This window comes from Oryzias latipes, chromosome 15 (genome assembly GCF_053564925.1).
Source record: "Oryzias latipes strain Hd-rR chromosome 15, Olatipes_Hd-rR_3.1".
Taxonomy (NCBI): domain Eukaryota; kingdom Metazoa; phylum Chordata; class Actinopteri; order Beloniformes; family Adrianichthyidae; genus Oryzias; species Oryzias latipes.
Window position 1 is genome coordinate 31,221,893 of NC_136251.1, and position 20,128 is coordinate 31,242,020.

General features: G+C 46.5%; 1 protein-coding gene across 4 annotated transcripts in view; it reads left to right on the forward strand.

Moving 5' to 3' along the window:
- The window catches only part of ptk7b (protein tyrosine kinase 7b), a 54,079-nt gene that overhangs the window by 24,185 nt on the left and 9,766 nt on the right, over positions 1-20,128 (forward strand). For 2 of the 4 annotated variants that reach the window (XM_023963079.2, XM_078931568.1), the window contains exons 2-4: positions 11,714-12,010; positions 16,541-16,643; positions 16,737-16,921. In XM_023963079.2, coding sequence (XP_023818847.1) covers positions 11,714-12,010; positions 16,541-16,643; positions 16,737-16,921 — 585 coding nt within the window. Of the gene's footprint in view, positions 1-851; positions 1,003-11,713; positions 12,011-16,540; positions 16,644-16,736; positions 16,922-20,128 lie in introns of those variants that run through there. The other 2 variants (XM_078931569.1, XM_078931567.1) reach the window with 2 other exon arrangements.

Here is a 20,128-nt window from a genome sequence, read left to right on the forward strand (position 1 = left end):
ACATGAAGTCCAGAGGCAGAGAGACTCGCCTTTGTGTGTTTGGGTTTCACAACAGTGGAAAAGCTCACAACACTCTGGAGAGAGAAAACTACAAGGAGCACAGATTCACTGCTGGAATGTCATGATAGTGTAGCGAGCGTTTACATTAGCAAAATGCCTTCAACTGGTTGAGAAACGGTCTTTGGTCTGTCCTGCAGCCGTTTTCTCAAACCTTCTTTCTTAGTGTTCTGCAACTGTAACCAAAGTTTTGTCGACCGTTGACCTCGGGAAAAGGCTGCCACCTTCATTTATCCCCCCCCAGAAACTCACTTTTTGGAGCCAGCTACAAATTTAAACTCCTCGGAGGGATTTCAACGGATCCCCTATTTACTCCTCGAGCACCTGGGAAAACATTTCAGAATTAGAAATGGTAGATTTTGAACGCCGTTCGTTTGATCGAGCTTGCAAAGGTAGTCTTTTACTGTTGCTTTGAAAGTTTAATGCAAGTTCAAGATGAATGAAACGACATGATATGACCATATAAGGAATGTGGGCGTGGTTAACAAAAAACCTCTGTTGCTGAGGAAATCCAAAACTTTACTTTTTCCTATTCTAAAATGACTCCAAGGCAACCAAACCATAAAATGGTTGCTATGGAGATAAATCCAAACAGAAAATCTGCCATTTTCAAAGTTTTATTCATTGATTTATTTGTAAATCAATTGGTCACGTGCTCCGACCAGGGTGGCAGAGGGAGAGAGTAAGGCAGGTTGCGGGCGATACAACGGCCTTCACTTTATGACGCATCTCTGAGTAAACAGCAAACACACAAACAAACTGTAATCTGACAAAAGTGTCATTTCTTCCATCAGACGGAGCAGCATTGGTGAGTCTGAATGTGGCCGGTCAGCACCACCACAGGCTTTTCTTTCCACCATCACCCTGAGAACTGAACCCTGAGCAGAAACAGAAACGGCGGCGTCCACTTTCCAGCTCTGAACACTAGCAGCAGTCTCTTTAATGGTATGGGGGGGCCTAAAGGGGGACGGGTGGGACAACGGAAACATGTTCTCCACTTTTGGATCTCTTTGTCTTGAGGGCTGTCGGTTGTTTCGCCTCCCTGCTGCTCTGGATCCATGAAAACTGCAGACGTAGAGACGGATCTGGTAGAAACTCTGCTGTAGGTTGTTGCAGAAGCTCCATTTAAAGGCTTAATTCATGTCAAATGCAAATGGAATGTTTTTAACGTTTGCTGATGGTGGAAAACCTGATCGACAAACATATCTGTAAGGTTTTTCAGTTAATAAAAGCACAAAGTCATGCTACACACATGCAGCCCTTTCCCTCAGGAGGGGGTCTCGGTACTTTGCTCTCCCTTGTTGATGTCTAGATGTTTATCTGCGCACCCTGCTGTAGGACAAACAATACTCCAATCCTAAAAAAAAAAGCCCAGACAAAACATTTCTGTTTCTGTCAGTGTGCAGAGATGTGCAGAGGATGAAACCTTGAAAGAACAGGAAAAGCTCTGCTCTGTGGGACGGGTGAGTGCTTTGGAGCTGTTCATTGATAAAACAGTCATCTGACCTGCGTTCAAGTCGAACGGGGTGGCTGGAAACGTGACGAGTAGGACGTGTTGCCGAGTAACGTGGTCAGCGTGTGTGGGTTGTCCTTGGCGGTGATTGTTGGCAAGAGGCTGAGGAAAAAGAGCTGCAGCGTTTGGTTGCTCTGAAGCGTCCAACAAAGACAAAAAATGGCTTTGATTTGGAAAAAGGGATTGAGTTTTCTTTAGTGTTGTAGTTTCATCTCAGTGTTGACGTCACGTTTATGGTCATTTATCTGAAATCCAGGGTTCTCATCTCACTCTGCAGCAGTCAGACTATTAAGAATTCATTTAAACAAATTACAACAAATGTTTTACTTCTATCCACGCTGACTCGCATAACAATCATAACGTGTCAAATTTAACCGTCTAAGTGTTGTAAGAAAAACATCTCAACTCCAAGAAATACTAAAATAACAGATAAAACTCATTTAGGATGTAGGGCTAGATGCCAGTTTGATTTGAAATTCTATCTAAAATGAGTTTAGTTGAATATAAGAAGCTTTTTTTTTTTTTTTTTTTTTTTTTTACAAAACAAGAGATTTAATAAATAAAAATGTAATTTTCATCCCTGAAATTAAGAATTTTAAGGTTAAATATGTTGGATTTTTTTGGATAAATAGACTTTTTTTCTCTCCAAATCCAGCATTTGAACGGGCAAACCTGCCGCAGTCTGGGGGAAAATGACCACAAAGCGGCCATAACGCATGAAAAACGGGCACGGTTTATTAGAGAAAGGGGGGAGAAGGGCTGTGCAAAGCAAAAGAACAAAATAAAAGCATTACTGTGTTGGTTCCAACAAAAGATCCTTCAGGATTCCTGTTAGGTTAAATATGAATAAATAATCATCAGAATTTTTTTTATTTTGGATCTTTTGTTTTTGGAATTTCAGCTGACATTAGAACTGAGAGATGGATGTGAAATGTCATGGTTTGTTGTTGCATTCATAAAACCATCCATCCATTCCCATACAGCCTCCCACCCCCAGAGGGGCAGCAGGGCCTGCAGTTACAGTAGACGTCTGTCCTTAAAGGCTGCAGCTGATAAAACTGGAAACCTTCAGATCTGCTGTGAAAGCTGCTGTCCAGAGCTGGCTGCTGGTTGCCAGGTTGGTTTTTAGAAATCACCAGGAAATGGAGCGACATAAAGTACGTCTCTATTGGACGGCTGTTTCAACAGTTTAAACTCTTTTTTTGTAAATGCTTTGGAGTATTTTTAGGAGCTGAAGTCCTTTCAGCATTGCTGGAATGGTGAAAATGCAGATTGCTGCTTCTGGGGAAAACCAGGAAGCTCTTAGGAAACATTTGCCTGAAAGCCATTTACTGATGTGCACTTAAAGGGGGATGGAGAAGCTTTATGGATCCCAAATTGTCCCCAGGAGCTTTGTGGATAGAGTGCAGGAATCCACATTTAAGGAATGGGAATGTGCATTTATTCACCATTCCTTATTGCACTTTCTCATCTTTGCAGCTTCCCTTTTTCTTCCAACAGTTTTTTTATTTAAATGAACATTTTGGCCGATTTATCCTTTAATTTTTTTGTTTCTTGGTGAACTCCTCACATCATTTCTCTGTAACTTTAGCCATAACAGTGGAATAATGAGCTGAACAGATTCTGCAAAAGCCTCAAATCTCTGTGGGACAGAAACGGTTGTTTTGGCCCCCGTCCTTCTGGATCGGCCTCCTTGTTTACCGCCATCGTGTCTTGGACAAAGCCTCCACGGTCCTGGCAGGACTTGGTTTCAGAGCGGTCATCGTCCCATCTGCATTTGGCCGCAATCAGGTCTTTCTTGGTGAGTTTTGCTATCTATCCGTGAAGGTTTTCTCCCTAAAACCTCAGAGTTTTGGAGGACAGGAGCCCTGGAGACCCCCGTCAGCCTTCTTCCAGCTGTTTTGCTTCTTCAGTTGTTGCTTCGCAGGGATTGAACCTGCGCCTGCAGAAAGACGCTGCTGACCTCCTCCCACGTCAACAGCAGACTCGTTACATTTATCTGACTCGCGTCCTCGTCGGCATGAAAACTGCTGAGCCGCTCTGTTCCACTCCGGCTTAATCCTCCATCTTTGGCCGGCAGTGTTGGAAAATCTGGGACTGTGATTCCAGATGTTTGGATCGGCTGTTCTTTTGTTCGGTTCTGCAGAAAGTTCCGTCTTAAACGGCGTTCTTGCCGGGCCTGCAGCTTTCATGCTGGAGCTGTGTAGAGTCCTCGTGTGTCTCCAACCTAAAAGCCAAACGCCGAGGAGGCCGCGTTCCTGGATTAGTGCCAGTGTGTCCGAACCAAAGAGACGGGAATGAACGGGTCTGCTGTACCTGAGGAACGCCTAATCCCTCCTAATCTAATAATTGCTCCAGTGTTTTCTCTGCCTCAGAAGAGCCCGGCTTCTGTGCACAAAGCCTAACGGTGCTCACCGTTCTTCTTACAGGGATCTTCGGATCTGAAGACACCACAAATGTTTTTCCTGATCATTTCTGCATTCCAGACAAACTAGGCCACCTTTAATCTGCCTTTTTTTCTGGGGTAGCTCCTCCACTCAGCCTGTTTTCAGAGGCTCATAAGAGACGCTTTATGCTCCCCGCGTTTCAACAGCTAGCTTCTTATGAGTGGCTGTTGAAAGGGCATGAGGGCTGCCTGAGCGCAGATGTCTCTGTTTTAGATAAAGTGTGACAGTTCTGAAGCTCGCTGCCGAGAACTCGATGAGCGATGGGGCTCATAAGCTGCTTGAAAGAGGCCTTGTAGGTTTTGGAGCTCCATCTGTGTAAAGCAGGGTGATTACTCTGAGGATGGAACAGTGACGCTTTGTTTTGAGGTGCAGGTGATCAAGTTTACTTCATCCAGGATTGTGAGGAACTTTCAGAAATAAAGCGGCTGCTTCAACTGGATTTTTATCAATGGGTTATTTAAATTTTTTTTACTTTTGTGTGTTTCTTTCTATTGGCCGTATCGTTTGTGAAACCAAACCTGCATGAACCGGGGCCCCCCCCCCTCATTTAAGGCTGAAGCAAACGGTGGAAGTGAACGGCAGGAATATCCTGGATTTGGTGTTTGGTTGATAAATCCCACAAGGCTAAACTAAAGCAGTGGTTTAAACATTTACTGCACTTTAGGACTGGACTGAGTGACCCCGCCCCTCGGCGGTCCCAACAGGACGTACCCACTGGCTCAAAAAACCAAAACAGACTTCCATGGAGAAATAAACAGCTGCTACTCCGTCATTCTACTGGTCAGAAGAACCGTTCTGGCTCCTATTTTTAACATGTTCTTGATAACAAAACTCAGTTTTTCCATATTTTTTTCAGTAGTTGAAGTTATAAACATAAATTAATGTGTATTGAGCTTCATGTATGAATGAATGAATGAAGCTTTATTTATACTTTACAACTCCTTTAGGACAGAGAAAGTTAAAATAAAAAAATTAAAAACAGCATAAAATAATAAAAAGCAGTCGGCATTAAAATACAGAAAAGATAAATATGCAATAAAGCAAGTAAAAGAAGATAAAATGCCCACAGAGCATTAGGAGCCATGCTAAAAAGATAAGTTTGTAATTAACATTAAAGCTTCTAAGCTCAGATCTCATGCACAGTTCTGCAGTTATTCCATAAGGGAAGGCCGGCAATGGAAGAAGCGTGGTCATCCCGGTGTTTCTGTGGTGACCTCAGCACATCAAGATTATGTTGATTAGCAGTCCTTAAAAGTCTCTGAATGCGGACCGTTGAAAGCTCTGATACCATGAAGACATTTATGAACAAACAGGCAACGTTTGAACCGAATTCTGAAAAGAACAGGGAGTCGAGTACCGGGGTGATGTGTTCACGTCTGGATGTTCCATGACGCATAGGAGGAATGTAGCATGTCAGAGCAACATGTGAACAACAATTCAAATGATCAGAACACGCTAACAAGTCCACTAGACTCTTCAGATGGCTTAAATCACCACATCGGTTGAGTTCTTCAACCTGTGTGTCACTTTGGAACAATTCCACTGACGCTGGTGTACAACTTAGCGGCACTCCGTCTTCTGCGTTGCTGTTAGTAGCACACGCTGATATACCCACCTACAGGGCCCTCTAGTGGTAGTTACCATTTATTTGTAAAAAAAATCATGTATGTTGCTCCTGAGTATAAGTCTCACGCCCGGCCAAACCTTGCAAACCACCACTTATACCTCGAAAAATACGGTATGTGGCCCCACGTCCAACGTTCAAAACGTTTGACAGATTCCTGTGGCTCTGTAAGTGGAAGGGGTGTGGCCTTCCAACAAGCTCACTTCTGATTGGCCAGAGTGGTTGCCCTAGAGATGTTAACGTGGCGGCGTCTGTATTGTCAAAAGATGGCGACTGAATTGACTGTCGGAACCAGAAGCGGGTCATTGGTGTGACATCACACTGACTCGATCCAGTCTTTAGATCCAGTCGATGTGTCTGAGTAAACGTGTTGTACTGATGGACGACCCACTTTTCCTAAAAATAAAATGTTGTGTATTTTACCACAAACCAAGTGGACCACAGAATCTATTTCTGAGATCGTCCTGGTACACCGATGTCATCATGGGTCAAAGAACGGATCTTGCTGGTTTTCTTCTGGTACCGCCCCCACCCCCCCAGCTTGGTCAGGCCTTACTGCCCCCAGGTGAACAGCGTTCAGGATTTTTCCAGCCTCAGTCTTTGGTTCTGTTCAGACCCGGTTCATGAGACCATCCTAAACGTTCCTGAAGTCTGACTGTTACCTCTGAGTCCTCATAATGTGATAATGACTTGAGTTCTTATTAAAACACACCTTGAGCAGTGCTGGGGGCGGGTCCTGGAGGCTTTCCCGTGTTTGCGAGTTTCACCCGATTCCTCCTCTGTTTTTTCTTTTTTTTTTTTTTTACATTTCTCGTTATGTAGACGCATCTTCATTTCAGAGGCTGACAAGCAGGGACTCGTTAGAGCGGATTACAGGTCATATCATTACTGCTCGTCGGCGTTGGCGTGCTGCTGTCAGGCTTTCTGAGGTAAATTAAATTCTGTCATTCAAAGGATTCTGCTGATAAATGAATGTACGAGTTGTCCTGACCAGGATTGCCTTGGAAACTCCATCACAGCGTTACGGATGGCTGCTGTTGCTTTGTGTAGTAAAAACGGGAAAACCGGTTGGCCTTTTGACGCTCCAAAGTCAGAACAGCCCGCTGAAAAGGTGCAGAGTCTGTCCTGGTCTGACGCAAAGCTGCTGCCTTTTGTCAGAGGCAGGATGGAGGGAGACGTGCACGGACCGACGGTGAGGCGGGTTGTAATGAGCCCCAGGATTCCTTAGCAAACGAGCAGAGGGAAATCTACCCGCCACAATAAAAGCAGCAATTGGATTTCAGCATGCATTCATGCCTGGGTCAAAGCGGCCGTCAGCGTCTGCCGCTCTTTTATCATTGGCGTGACGAGGATGTGTGCCGAGCACACGATTACATCTGAGTTTCTGTGGAGACCAGATCCTTAGAAATCCACCTCTGAGTTGTTGGCGTAACCAATGGCGTTGAGCAACGCCCTCCCCCAATTCTCTCCCTGTCACTAGGAGCTCTGTGTTTACGCTCTTCCACTAGTTTACAGCCCTTCACACCCCCAACCGCAGATGGCAGATTTCATGACAACAACTTGGACAACTAAAAGAACAACAGGAGGCCATTTTTTAAATGCTTTATTTTAAAAGCCTGACATACTAATAAACAAAAAACTACTTTTCTGTCTATCACAGATAAGTAAAAAAAAAAAAAACATTTTTTTTAGAAGAGTTGAGTTTTCTGCCTTGTTCATCTTTATTGTCTTATTAGTCTTTCTGATCTTTGTGTGGTTGTTTGGAGGAGAAGCATCTTTTCTTCTGACATGCGAGTCGTCTAAACACAGACTGAACCGATGGGCGATCAAAACCCCGATGGAGCTTCACTGTGTTTGATCTGTTCCTTCAGATATCATGTATCCATCATCTAAATGTTTGTACGACACGTTCCCTCCATTCCTTTCTCCTGAGGCTTTCATGCAGTCGCATAGATTCGTCACGCTGTCAGTCATCGTGTTTCTTCACGTGTTTGTCGTTTACTGAACCAGAAAAACCTCTTAGAAAATACTTTTTTGAGACTTGAAGAAGTTAGCTCGGTTTTAAAAAACACACGCATGCATTCACGCACACGCACACTCGTCCATCCAGTGGTTTCTAGACCGGCCTTGTTTTTGGATGGAGATGCTAAAATTGACCAGGACCGTTATCCGTTAAGACAACCTTGTGGACAACACGGTGAAGTGAACGCATTTGAGTAATCAGAGGGAAAATCCAAAAATCTCAACGTTTTAGGAAATATTACTTTGTTTTTTTTTTTAAGTTGAGTCATGGCGCCGTGTGGCAAAAAGTTTCCAGAAAGAAGATTGTAAAGGGCCTGCATAATGATTGACTTAACCATATATATAATCATATATGACCTTTGGCACACTAAAGAACCATTTTTTAAAATTTTTTAGATAAGACGACTCGATCTCTGAAGCTCCGCCTTTCTATGGGTCCCGCCCATTTCATGACATCATCTTAGGGTCGACTTCAGCATGTCTGCGTGTCTGCGTTTCTACCACAGAAGATTGATGCACACACTGTGTATAGAAAGGGAAAACGTTTAGTCGATCACTGCTAGCTCCTCAGAGAAAGTGGGCGTGTATATTAGCCTGGGGGGGGGGGGGAGCAGCAGTACAGACTCTTCCTGGAAGGGGTGGTTCCTCACCTTGTGATGTCACAAGGCGAGGACCCGGTCATTTTTATGGATTGGGAGGCGCTGAAACACATGGCCAGATCAAAATGCCACTTTGGGGTTGTTTTTTTGAGGAATGAACATTTCTAAAACACAAAAAGCAAAGAACTGCTGGCTTTAAATAAATCTTTTTTCGGCCTTGGGGGGGGGGGCTTTCTCCTAGTGTTTTCTATTGTTCTTCATGGTTTGGCCTTAATCTGACCTCTCGATTGACGGGACAATCCGAGGAAGCTTTGCTTCAAAGTCATGGAGGCTGTTTTTATTCATTATTCATGGCTGGAATCTCTATAATGGCGTCTGTGAGTGACGTTCAAAGGAAGTTTGAGTCTGAGTCTGTTTGCCGCTTTTGTTTCTTAGTTATTCTGCAAGCTGTGGGAGTTTCTGTGAAAATATGCCTGTTTGGACGGGGGGGGGCTGAGATGACTATCTAACAGCATCCACCTGGAACAGTCCAATCACGGCTTCACGCTCCGTCAGCGTTCTGCGACTCCTCATTCCGCAGCCCCCCTCGCCCAAAAATACCCCAGCAGCTGTCTGGTGTCGATACGGTGAAGTCTTGAGCCCCACACACATGGGGGGGGGGGTGTTCACAGTGGGAGTGCCTGAAGTGTTTGTGGGTGTAGCTGCTCTTGTCTGTGCATGTGGAGCGCCCTCCTCCCTGACCTCCACCAGCAGCGTTTCGCATCGATGGTCGACCTCAGACTCTCTGTCTGAGGGGGGGGGGGTTTGCTCTGAAAACACTGAACTTTTACGCTGGAATAGCACCTTTATTTGAAAGTCAGCCCTGTAACTGTCTTCTCTCCACATTGGTGTCATCGTTCATGTTGCAGTCGTCCTCCGGCTCCCACACCGGCATCATTCCTCTCAGCTCCGCGTGTTTTTCCTCCTATAATGAAATCTGGGTTTCCTGTTACCGTTTGTGGCGTTTGAGAAGCTAAAAACAGAAAGAACAGACGCTGGAGCAGCTGATTAGCTCCTTACGGTGGATGTCGAAAGTTCCACCTGACGACGGCGACAGCTCTGCTTGGCTTAATGGGGTCGACTGTTCGGTGAGCTGAAGAGGAGCGTCCCCAGTGTAGACATCAACCCCCCCAGTGTCTTCCATCTTTGTCTTCATCCTTGTTACTGTCCTGTCCTCTCAACTCCCAGGTGCATATTCAAAAGTGAACTCCGTTACCAAACCTGCATCTGCGTTTTTGCTAATTAACGCTGGAATTCACGAAGGTTCCTTCATTTAATCTTCATCATCAGTCACTGAACGCCCTTCTGCTTTTTAATGCCACACTGCTCTGTTTTTACCCCCCCCCCCCCCTGCCCCCCAGTCCTTTATATGGCATAAGCACTTTTTCAGGACTTGGTTAAGAGCGTGACCCTCCTCTCTGCCCTGCAGCCGTCTGCGTGCATCCATACGTTGTTTGCGTCTGTCTGGATACATGAACGGTCTGCTCTCTGCTTTGTGTTTAAGCTGCTCAGGTAAACGCATGTCAGAAGTTCGGGTTTTAGTTCCTGCATGTGAAACACCTTCCCTGTCTCAGCTCAGGCTATTATGGGATGTCAGTTCATCTCAGGCAGGCTCCCCCGCGTTTCCAGTAAAGCCCTGAACTGCTCCGGGGGTGGGGTGGGGTGGGGTATCTCGTGGAGACGGCATCTCATTACACACCTTCAGGTTGGTCATGGAGGAGGAAGGCCATCGGGATATTATTTTATTTTGGTGGAAACTGGAGACTCGTTTGCAGGTCATAAACTAACCTGCAAACGAGTCTTTGGTTCAGTAACGCTCGTCCATGTTTGTCAGCATTCAGACATTATGGAGGTTACTTATTGATCTGTGACTTAATAATCTAAGCGGGTGTAGCTGATGCATCTCGTCTTTAAAGCCTTAGTCCCACCTGTCCTTGTTGTTCAGGCCTGGTAGACTGCTCAATTATGCCCATTTCTCCTACGGGCATGCTGGGGGCGACAGGTGGTAGCAAACTCTTATACAACAAGTGAAGTTACCCCCCCCCCCCCAATCGTGCAGACTGTGTAGGGAGCCCAGTAGTGTTGTTCATGCGATACGTGCACGCTCCTTTCTGCATCCTGACTGTTTGAAACGAGGACATTACAGTGTAAGTTGTGTGTTCATCCTACGGCAATTTACGCATCACCTGAACAATCTGAGCGGTCAGTAGGGAGTCGGAACTCCTACCTTACGAACGACTACAGTGAAGTAAGGACGCCGTACGACAGCGTCACTCATACGTCATAAGTGCGTGGAACTTTCGTTAGCCTTATGAATACGCCACGATACACTTACCACACGCACAACATTGGTACGCTCTATTTTCTTGACGTCCCATGAGGTAGTCTGCGACCCTTACAGTTGTAAGACACACCCTCTAAGATGCAGCTACTCCTCTCTACGACCCAAAAAAATAACTACCGTATTATTAGGATTCTAGGATATTATCAATCCATCCATGGGTGTCTATCCATCAGGCTGATCAGCATGTTTCTGGAACACTGGAATCAGCCACAATCAAGATATTCAAATGATCGGATTAGTCGGCGTTCCTCTCTGGTCCTGATGGCGTCACGCGGCTGTACCGGTGTGAAAGCTAGCGTCACGCGTGTGAACCATGACCGTCGGGGGTGAGAGACTTTTCCCAGCACAGATGTTTGGGCTTCAGGATGTGAAACTAAACAAAACTCCTTCAATAATGAGATAAATCCAGCTCTGCTTCCCACAGTGTCCCACCTCCTCACATGGACCCCCCCCTCTGCTCCCGTCTGCCGCTTCTAACCTAAAGAAGACGAGCAGGAGAGCGGAGGATCAGGATCATGCCTAATCGTCTCCAGCCGTGAATCAAACCTTCAGATCTGATAACACTGTGTCTCTGGGGGCAGAGCAGGACCTGCCTGGACCCCCCCTGACTGATCTCTATCGCAGGAAAAGGCATGGAATGTTGCAGCGTCTGGATTTTATTTTCTCTGCAACAATAAGTATCGCAGCTGCAATCATCACATCATCTAAAAGTCAGGATTGTGTGAAGTGTTTCAGCGTTCACTTTGATGTCTCCTAACGAGAGTCTTCCTGTCATCCTCTGACCTATGACGGCTACGTTCAGTCCCTCTGCTGCCTTTATTTCCAACTCGTTCTCACACGTTGCATGTGGGTAACTTGGGCCTGTTTGCCGCCTGGTGAGGTCAAATGAAAGGTCCAGGTGTGCATCATCACATCATATGTTGGAGGTGTTGACTCCCGGCTGCCAGGGCAGTGCTCTCACCACGTTGGCACTAAACGGTTCGGTGTAACGAGCGGGAAAAGCTGTAAACCTCCAAAAACAGCCTCAGTCTCATTATTCTGTCTCTTTTCTGTTTTCCGTCTTCTCAGTGTTGGCCAACCAGGCCGCCGCCATCTACTTCACCAAGGAACCCACGTCCCAGGATGCTTTGCACGGCCGCAGTGCCATGCTGCGCTGCGAAGTCGGCAATCCGACGGATGTCACGTACAGATGGCTTCACAATGGCGAGCGCCTGGAGCACGATGAGCGGCGCTTCCAGGAAGGAAGCAACCTGAAGTTCACGGCGGTGGACCGGCGGCTGGACGCCGGGAACTTCGTGTGCGTCGCCGAAAACGCAGCGACCGGAGAGACGGCCCAGTCCAGCAACGCCTCCTTCAACATCAAGTGTGAGTGTCAGACGGCTGCTGTGTTTCATAACGGCGGCGTTGGGTTTCTGGGTCAGGAAAGGCGGACAAACATCAGCGTTTCAGATGTCGGGGGGTTTGAGGTGGAGGAATGTTTCCACCTTGTTCTTCGTGGCTCCTTTCTTCTGTTGGGAACTGGATCCGTGTCCCGTCCAGCATATGTTTCTTATTTCGTCTTTTTTCTCTCAGTTGTGCAACCGCCGTCTTTCTCACACGGACGTTCAGAAAATGCTGGCGTTGTGTAACTTCTAACAACTAAAGCAAATGATGATGGAGTTTGCTGTGATCGCTTAAAGACTTTGACTTTTTCTTAGCTACTTTTCGTCTTTTCTCAAAGAAAGAGGTTTTTTTCTCCAGCGACCTTCTTGACTCTCCCTTGAGGAATGCCGGCTCTGTGCAGGATTAATAAAAACCACATTTGGGTTTCTGTTGGGCCCTCAGGTACCAGTCGTTACTTTGTCTCCCCCAAACACGGCGCTCGCATCCATACCAGCCGGCTGGAGAGCGGCTCCATCTGGAAAACGTTCTCCTCTGTGGCGAGGATAAGCCGGGAGCGGTTCCTCGTTCGGTCGCTCCTCCTCCTAGCAGACGGATGCAGAACCCGTGAAGCTCCACTTGAAACTGAATCACACGCGCTACCATCAAATCCTCCTAATCTAGGGTTAGCAGGGTTACATTTTGGTCAGGAAAAGTTAAAAAAACTCAAATAAATCTGCAGTTTTTAGGGGATTCAGTTACAGTTCAGCCGTTTTCTGGACATTCATGTCATTTTTGAGTCCTTGAGGCCAAATTCAGTTGGTTTATAACCTGAATGAAAAACTCCGATTTTTGAAACTGGCTTTAAACACGTTTAGTTTTTAGGGCAGGCGAGCAGGAGTTCCCTAAAGTCACCGTGAAGCAGCTTTAAGGCCTGTTCACACCGGGACGAATTTCGCCGGCGATTTTCGCCGACGTTTAACGCCTCGTGACTAAACAAAGGGCACCAATGAGAGTGTGCACACCGACGCGAAAAAACGCCACGCGTTAAAGCGTCAAAAAAAAAAAACGCCTCGGGTTCGTTTTTTTTTTTTCGACGCGTCGCGTCGAAATCTACTCGACCAATGAGAACGGCGCTTTTGCTCACGTGTCTGGAGCTTCTGAAGTTACAGTAAAACACAACTTGGGGGCGCTCAAACACAAAACCGCTTGCTGAGCACACATACCAGCGAAGAAGATAGACGCCAAGTAGCGTCTACACAGCCGCGAAGCAATAATGACGGACATTCTAAAACATCCCCGAACCAAGTACCAGTTGGAGCTACTGGTGCTTGAAATATTCATGTTTTCTTTGTATTATTCTGACAAGCGCGTAAATACTTGCTCTCTTCTTCTGAGTGAAAAGCGACTTTAAGAAGCGTAAAGTTGCGCAGCGCCACCTTGTGTACAGGAGTATTTCTGTTTACATTAAGCGCCATCTAATGTCAGGGAATGAAATTGCATGTTCGCTCGGCTCACCGTCAGCGAAAATCGCCTGGGTGTGAACACAAAAAACGTGGCGAATAACGCCTGGCGAATATTGGTCCCGGTGTGTACGGGCCTTTACTCAAATATCAGTGACGGACATCAAGATTTGTCTTTATTTTGAAGTCTGCTCATCACCTTTTTATTGATCCAGGTTCAAACATTTAGGAGCAAATTCTATTCTACCAACATGACCGGGTCACGAAGCTCCTACAGATGGTTCAGGCAGTTTTTGAATGATGCAGTTTTAATCTACATCATCAAAAAAGTGTTAAAAACACCACAGACAGCCTTTACATCCGAGTGGGTCTTTGAATTCACATGAAAGTGTCATCATTGACCTTATTTCTGACCGTCTTTACAGGCTTTGTGTCTATAAAACACGCGTGCTACATGTATGGCAGGTCATCAGTGTTGAGATGAAAATCACCATATTTACCCAACATATGTCAAACAACCATAGAGTGACCCCCCCCCTGCAATAATCCTGCATGTGTATTAAGTCATGTGTGTAAAAGTTTGCGTGCATCGGGGAAAATGTGGGTTGTAAGGAGGGGTGGTTCCAAATGTGATGTACATGTAATGGACTGACGTGTTCCCCCGCCCCCCACCGAAGATGGGGGCTGGGGGGGTCCATTTATCTTGCTTTCAGTGGTGGGTGGGCTAATCCTGCCAGCAGAGTTACTCTAGGGTAATTATTCCCCTTCTGTTTTCACTAGTTCTGTCCCCCACCCCCCTACCCCCGGGGCCCTTTGTGGGGTAAGACTGCACCCAGCCGGAGCGTCAGGCAGAAGTCCCACCATTGTTGGGCTGCTTCTTACTGCTGGGGGGGGGGCAAAGCACTCACTCTCAGAATGTGCTTTGGGTTCATTGGCCTCCAGTAAGGAGGGAAAATATTCAGTCCCCCCCCCACACACACACACACACACTCACACACACTACCTGAGCCTTTCTCCTCCTTTCACGTTTTAGGCTGCCAGCCCGTAATGTGACCCCCCCCCCCCCCCCCCCCCCCCCCCCCCCATACCCGACTCGTCCACCACGGAAACGGTTGGGACAGATGCTGAGGAATGAGCCGTCCAAGCATCTGCCTCTGCTGCCTGTTCTGCCTCCAACATAGTAATTACGGCGGCCCCGATGACGCCGACGGCCTGATGACGGCGTTGGCCTGCCAGGCCCGCTCAAACACTTAGTCATGCATTCTTGGAGGGATTATGGGAAGCCATTTGCCATCAATGGGTTATGAAAAGAAAGGCTTCTGTATGGACAGCTGGAGGAATCCCAACTATAAATGAAGTTGTGAAGCCTCCTAGAAAGACCAGGAGGAATTAGAAAGAACCTGATATCCAGAAATCCATTCAAAAGAAGAGAGTCTGCAGCAAAAAATGCTTTATGATTATTTTATACTGTAACACTTAAACAATTTATTCATAAAACTCCACCTTTGTTTAGATTAAATGAATTTTTATAGAAGAAACCAAATTCCTGGAGTGGAATCGAACTGTGTTGATTTGGAAATGAAACGAACTTGTGGACAAATTGAGAACAAGAATAATTATAGAAATAAAGTTTAGTGTAGTTAACCTTAAGGTGCTAACACATTAACCCCTATCATAAAAAGATTTTTAGGTAAAAATAATTAAAAAAAGGATCATAAAACATGAAGTATAAGCGATTAGTTTTGCACAATTACCATATTTTTCTGGATTTCAGTTTTTTTTTCTCCATTGTATGGCCATGGGTGCGACTTATACTCAGGAGCGACTTGTATGTGGAAAAACATAAATGGGCTCATATATTTATTTTCCCACTAACTGCCGCTAGAGGGAGCTGTAGGTGTGTCTATCGTATTTGCTGCCGACAGCAACGCAGAAGAAGAAAAGCCGTCAAAAATAAATATGGAGAATCTGAACGTTTTTCTCCTTCATGATAGACCTGTGGAGGGGTCCTTCTGCTTCAGAATGATCTAATGAGCGGCTCAGATGGGGAGACGAGTGAAGGCGGAGCTTATTACTGTAGAGTCGGTTTGCGGTGATCCCTCAGAGAACCTCCAGCTTCCTGTTTTATTCATCCTGACATTTCTTCTTCTGACCTCTCGGGGATGCTGCATCTCACCCTTCCTCCTCCTCGCCGTCTCAGGTGAGGAGGAGGAGGAGGAGGAAGGGGATCATATAATTCATAGATGATCCACAGTGAGGAGATGCAGCAAACCCACAGACGGTATTGGAGCTCTGCATCCGAGGAGTGGTTGCAGAAAACGGGCTCGGTATAGAAATCCCACAGAGCTGATGCAGCCCAAACAAACAAACCCCCACTGAGTGCATGCATGAGTGCATGCGTGCATGAGTACGTGCGTACATGCGTGCATGCACTCGTTCCTGAGTGCATATTGGAACATAAATTACAACCAAGCTGAAGTCTTTGTCTAGTCGGCGTGCAGAGGGATGAGGGGAATTCCTGCTCTGAGGACACGGACCTCCTCTCTGCTCTGGTGCCTTGCTCACCAGTTGACAGTTTTCTGCACCTTTAGTACAATTTCCATTTGAAATGTCTAGTGCAGGAGGATTTTATTATTTCCCCGTGTCTCTTGGACGGCGTCCTTTCATTCACAGTGATCGGTGTTTTCTATTTCAGGGACAGCTGAGCTCTGTTCCTGCTTGGTTTCCCCTCCGTCACAGTCGATGGGCTTCACGCCGTTCATGCAGACGATTCCTCCTGACCGTTTCTGGTTGAAAGTGTTGACACACCTGAGTACAGTTTGTTGGCCTCCTCACTCGTCATGTGACGCCTGAGAAGGCTTAGCGATCGTGACTTTTTCTTGTTTTATTTTGAAAATCCTTCAAGTTGACTGCATCAGCTTTTTGTGTTGGGTGTTGTCAAACCTGCGAGTCTGATGTGTGGCCTGCTTTCATGCACCGTGTAAAGAACGCCAGTCCACTCAGTGATGTCGCAGCGAGGCGGTTAACGGTTTCCTGCTGTCCTTCTCTGCTCACGTTTCTTCTGCCTCTGCAGGGCTGGAAAGTGGCGCTCTGACTCTGAAGGAGCCTCTTTCAGAGGAGGACATCCAGAGCTCTGCACCGGTGACGCTGCGCTGTCACATCGACGGACACCCTCGGTAGGTCCCAGCGTCTGTCCAGACTGATCCTTCCAAACGACGCCTTCCCCGCTCAGCTTCCTGTCTCTGCTCTTTCCTCCTCATCTGTCTTAGACCAACGTGTCATTGGTACAAAGACGGCGTGAAGCTGACGGAGAAGACCCATCAGATCAACAACAAGGAGCGGACGCTCACCATCAAGAGCGCCAGTCCGGATGACAGCGGCCTTTACTCCTGCTGTGCCAAAAATGCAGCCGGGAGCGTCTGCAGCAATCCAAACTTCACTCTCAACATTATAGGTGTGCGCACGTTTGGGAAACGCCTCCCTCCAAATGTTTGCTCCAAACAGTCTGTTGTCCTGACATGTAACGTATACAAACACGCCGATTTTCTGAATGACGAACACTGTACGCAGGTTAAAACCACATTTCTGCTCCAATATTCCCTAATATTAGAACAAACCAGGAAAATGAAAGTGCAGAAAGATCTGACCTCTCCACTCAGAGAAATGCGGTCCTCCTGACGGCCGCCGCTCCTGCTGAGGGTCGTCTGTATTCATCAAAGCGGCGAGTGTGAGAGCGGGCGGAGTCTGCTTCCTCCCCGCAAAGCTTTTCTCGCTCCACGTTTTCTCTGCTTGAACTGACAGAAAGCCCATTAGTGGAGCGAGCAGGGGAGATGCAGTTTCAGCTGTCATTATCTGAAGAGCGCGCTTCCTCCCCCGCCATCCACGCCGCCGAAACGCCCCGCAGAGCGAGCGGGAATCTCAGTCAAGTGCTGCTCCTGATCTGATTCTCGTCGCCCTTTCTGGCTTTCGTTTGCTGGTGCTCCCAAAAGCAGGCCTCAGCCCGGGTCCCGTTGGTACAGAACCTGCCTGTGTGGTTCTGTTCTAATTGGCCCCCCGCCACAAAGACGTGCAGGCTGAGCGCCTGAACGATCTTTGACATGCGGGTTATGGTGTCACCGCGCCTCTGCTGCTCTTCTTGGAGCGCCGCTTTGGTTCCTGGGTGGGCCAGGTGTTCTGTGGGGGCACGCCCTCTTTGTCTGCACACCAGCCCTTAACCAGATCCAGTTTCTGCTCCTGGCAGCCACTCCTCTGTGAGCTGGCAGCAGGTAAAGTCTTGGCTCACCTCCGTAAGCCTGGATTACAGCTACTTCATGTTATGGAGCCTGATCCGCTCCAGTTTTCCTGCAGACTGCTCTGTTCCCAGTCTTTGCTTTGGCAGAACTTTTTATTCCTAAGGTGGTTCTAAGAGGCCCGACTCTGTTAAAACCAATGAACTTCAGGTCATTTTTGTGATTTAAAACTCCACATTTTATTCTTCATTAATCAGGAAATGGTGTTTTCCCGTTTTGTGTTTTAATCTAAAATCTGGGATTTTTTATTTTTATTAATTCAGGGCTCCAGACTAACTTTTTTCACTAGGAGCACAGTGGCCCCCCAACTGAAAATTTTAGGGGCACAACCAGAAAATTTAGGGGCGCATACCGTAAATCAACATTCTAACCAAATCTACTAATTTCCACTGTATTACTAATAAATACTTTAATAATAGATACAGAAATTACAATGTGCTGTTTCAAATTCAGTGTCACATTTTATTCTGCACTTTTGAAGATGCAACAAGAAGGTAAACTGACAGAAGAAGGTAAACTGTAAAAGAACGGGCGATGTTCACTGGATATCAGAACAATCGATACAGATACCTGAGATCAGAGAGAGGCTCAAAAACTGATGGAAATTTATGTTGGTGACACCAAATAAGTGCAGCCAAGAAGCACAATAAGCGTGTTTGAGATCACCCAGGTGGACGCAACGCTGTTCAGATCACCTGGTGTGTGACATATATTTTTGTTTTTGCTCCAACATCACCTGTCAATCATCACAAAAATTTCAGGAGAAAGGGGCGGGAGCAGCAAGGCCCCAACCTACCGAACGCAGCTGGAAATTTAGTACTGAACTGATTGAAAGCTGCCATATGACTACAAAACAATGCATTATGGGACATGTGTCCTGATGGTTTTTGTAGTTAAGTGAGAAATTGAAACAATTTAAAATACCAATTGATTAAAAATAGGCTACATCCATTACAAAACATTCAAATAAATATAAAATATATAATAACACAGATCATACTAAGGGGGAGAGGAATATTAAAACTAAATTGAACTGAGTTGAACTTCAACTTGCTGTTCTCCTTCAGTCTCGCCATCACCCCCTCCCCCCCGGCCTGGTCTCCCCAGTGATCCAGGCGAGCCGCTGGTTCATCTCAAACACGTCTATCCTTGCATTTTCACCACGTGTTTTAAGTGCGTCTCGGACTAAACCGTGTTGTTGCTCACACGTGTTTAAAGTTCAAGCCCCGTTAGCTGTCACGCATGTAGGTGTGGGACATTTATTCTCCTCAGATGACCCGACTCCCGCGGGAGCGGTGTGCTGCCGTAACAGCCGTGCATAAACCGTTTGGTTGGGGGGATGCGACGCCGCGCGCTTAACCGTAACCCCCGTAACCTCCGGGTCTGTGTGACCCAGAGAAAAGTTCAGCACGGACTGCATGCATTTAGAAAATTACGAGCCAATAGATACGTTCTAAAAAGGAAAGTAAGGAACTCCTTCATGTGGTCCGGGGAGGGAGGGTTGTGCCGATGGACGATGTCATCGTCCATCGTGATGGGTGACTGACATCCCGATGGAGAGACCACCATCGTGATGCCACGCCCCCGCCACGTTGCGCGTCGACACCATAAGCCGCGGTTACATGTACAAAATATTTTGATGGGATCAATGGTCGGATTAGAATCCAACCGTGTACATGGGCCCAAAAAAATGTTTTAAGAATATAAAAACGTTCACTAAGCTCACAATTTCGGTCGGAATAAATCATTCGCACATGCGCAGTATTCGCACATGCGCAGTTTGAAAACCGGAAAGGGATACAACTTCCGCCGAGCGGCTTTTTTCCCCCAACTTTATTGAATGTAACAATTCAATACAAAACGATAACAGCGCCGAGCGGCTATATATATTGACATGTCAGCTCGGTAAAATACGAGACGATCTTCTAAACGTGCTTTTAATAATGTTACGGTTATTATGAAACACCTGTTCGCTCATCATTTGAATTTTAATCCGTGTGGTCAGTGCTTTTTCTGAACGTAGCCAGGATTAGCAGTATGCTAACACGGGCTAACAACATTAGCTTTGGGTGGTGCTGCTTGCTGTGAACAACATCAGCCTTTATTTAGTCGGGACACGACTGGAAACACAAATCCACGTGATTGTTTGAATGTTTTCTAAGGACTGAGCGACATTTCTGCTTTGAAGCTCAAACCGCTGTTTGTCTGCTGACGATCCGAGCTGTGCTCAGACACACTTTTAGACCCGGTTCTGAGTTTGATAGCTTGTACCCCTAGAGCTGCGGGACGGATCGCAGTCCTAAATCTCCCACACATACCGCTCATGTACCCCCCCTCCTCCCCCCCTTCCCATCAAACACAAAGCTGTAAAT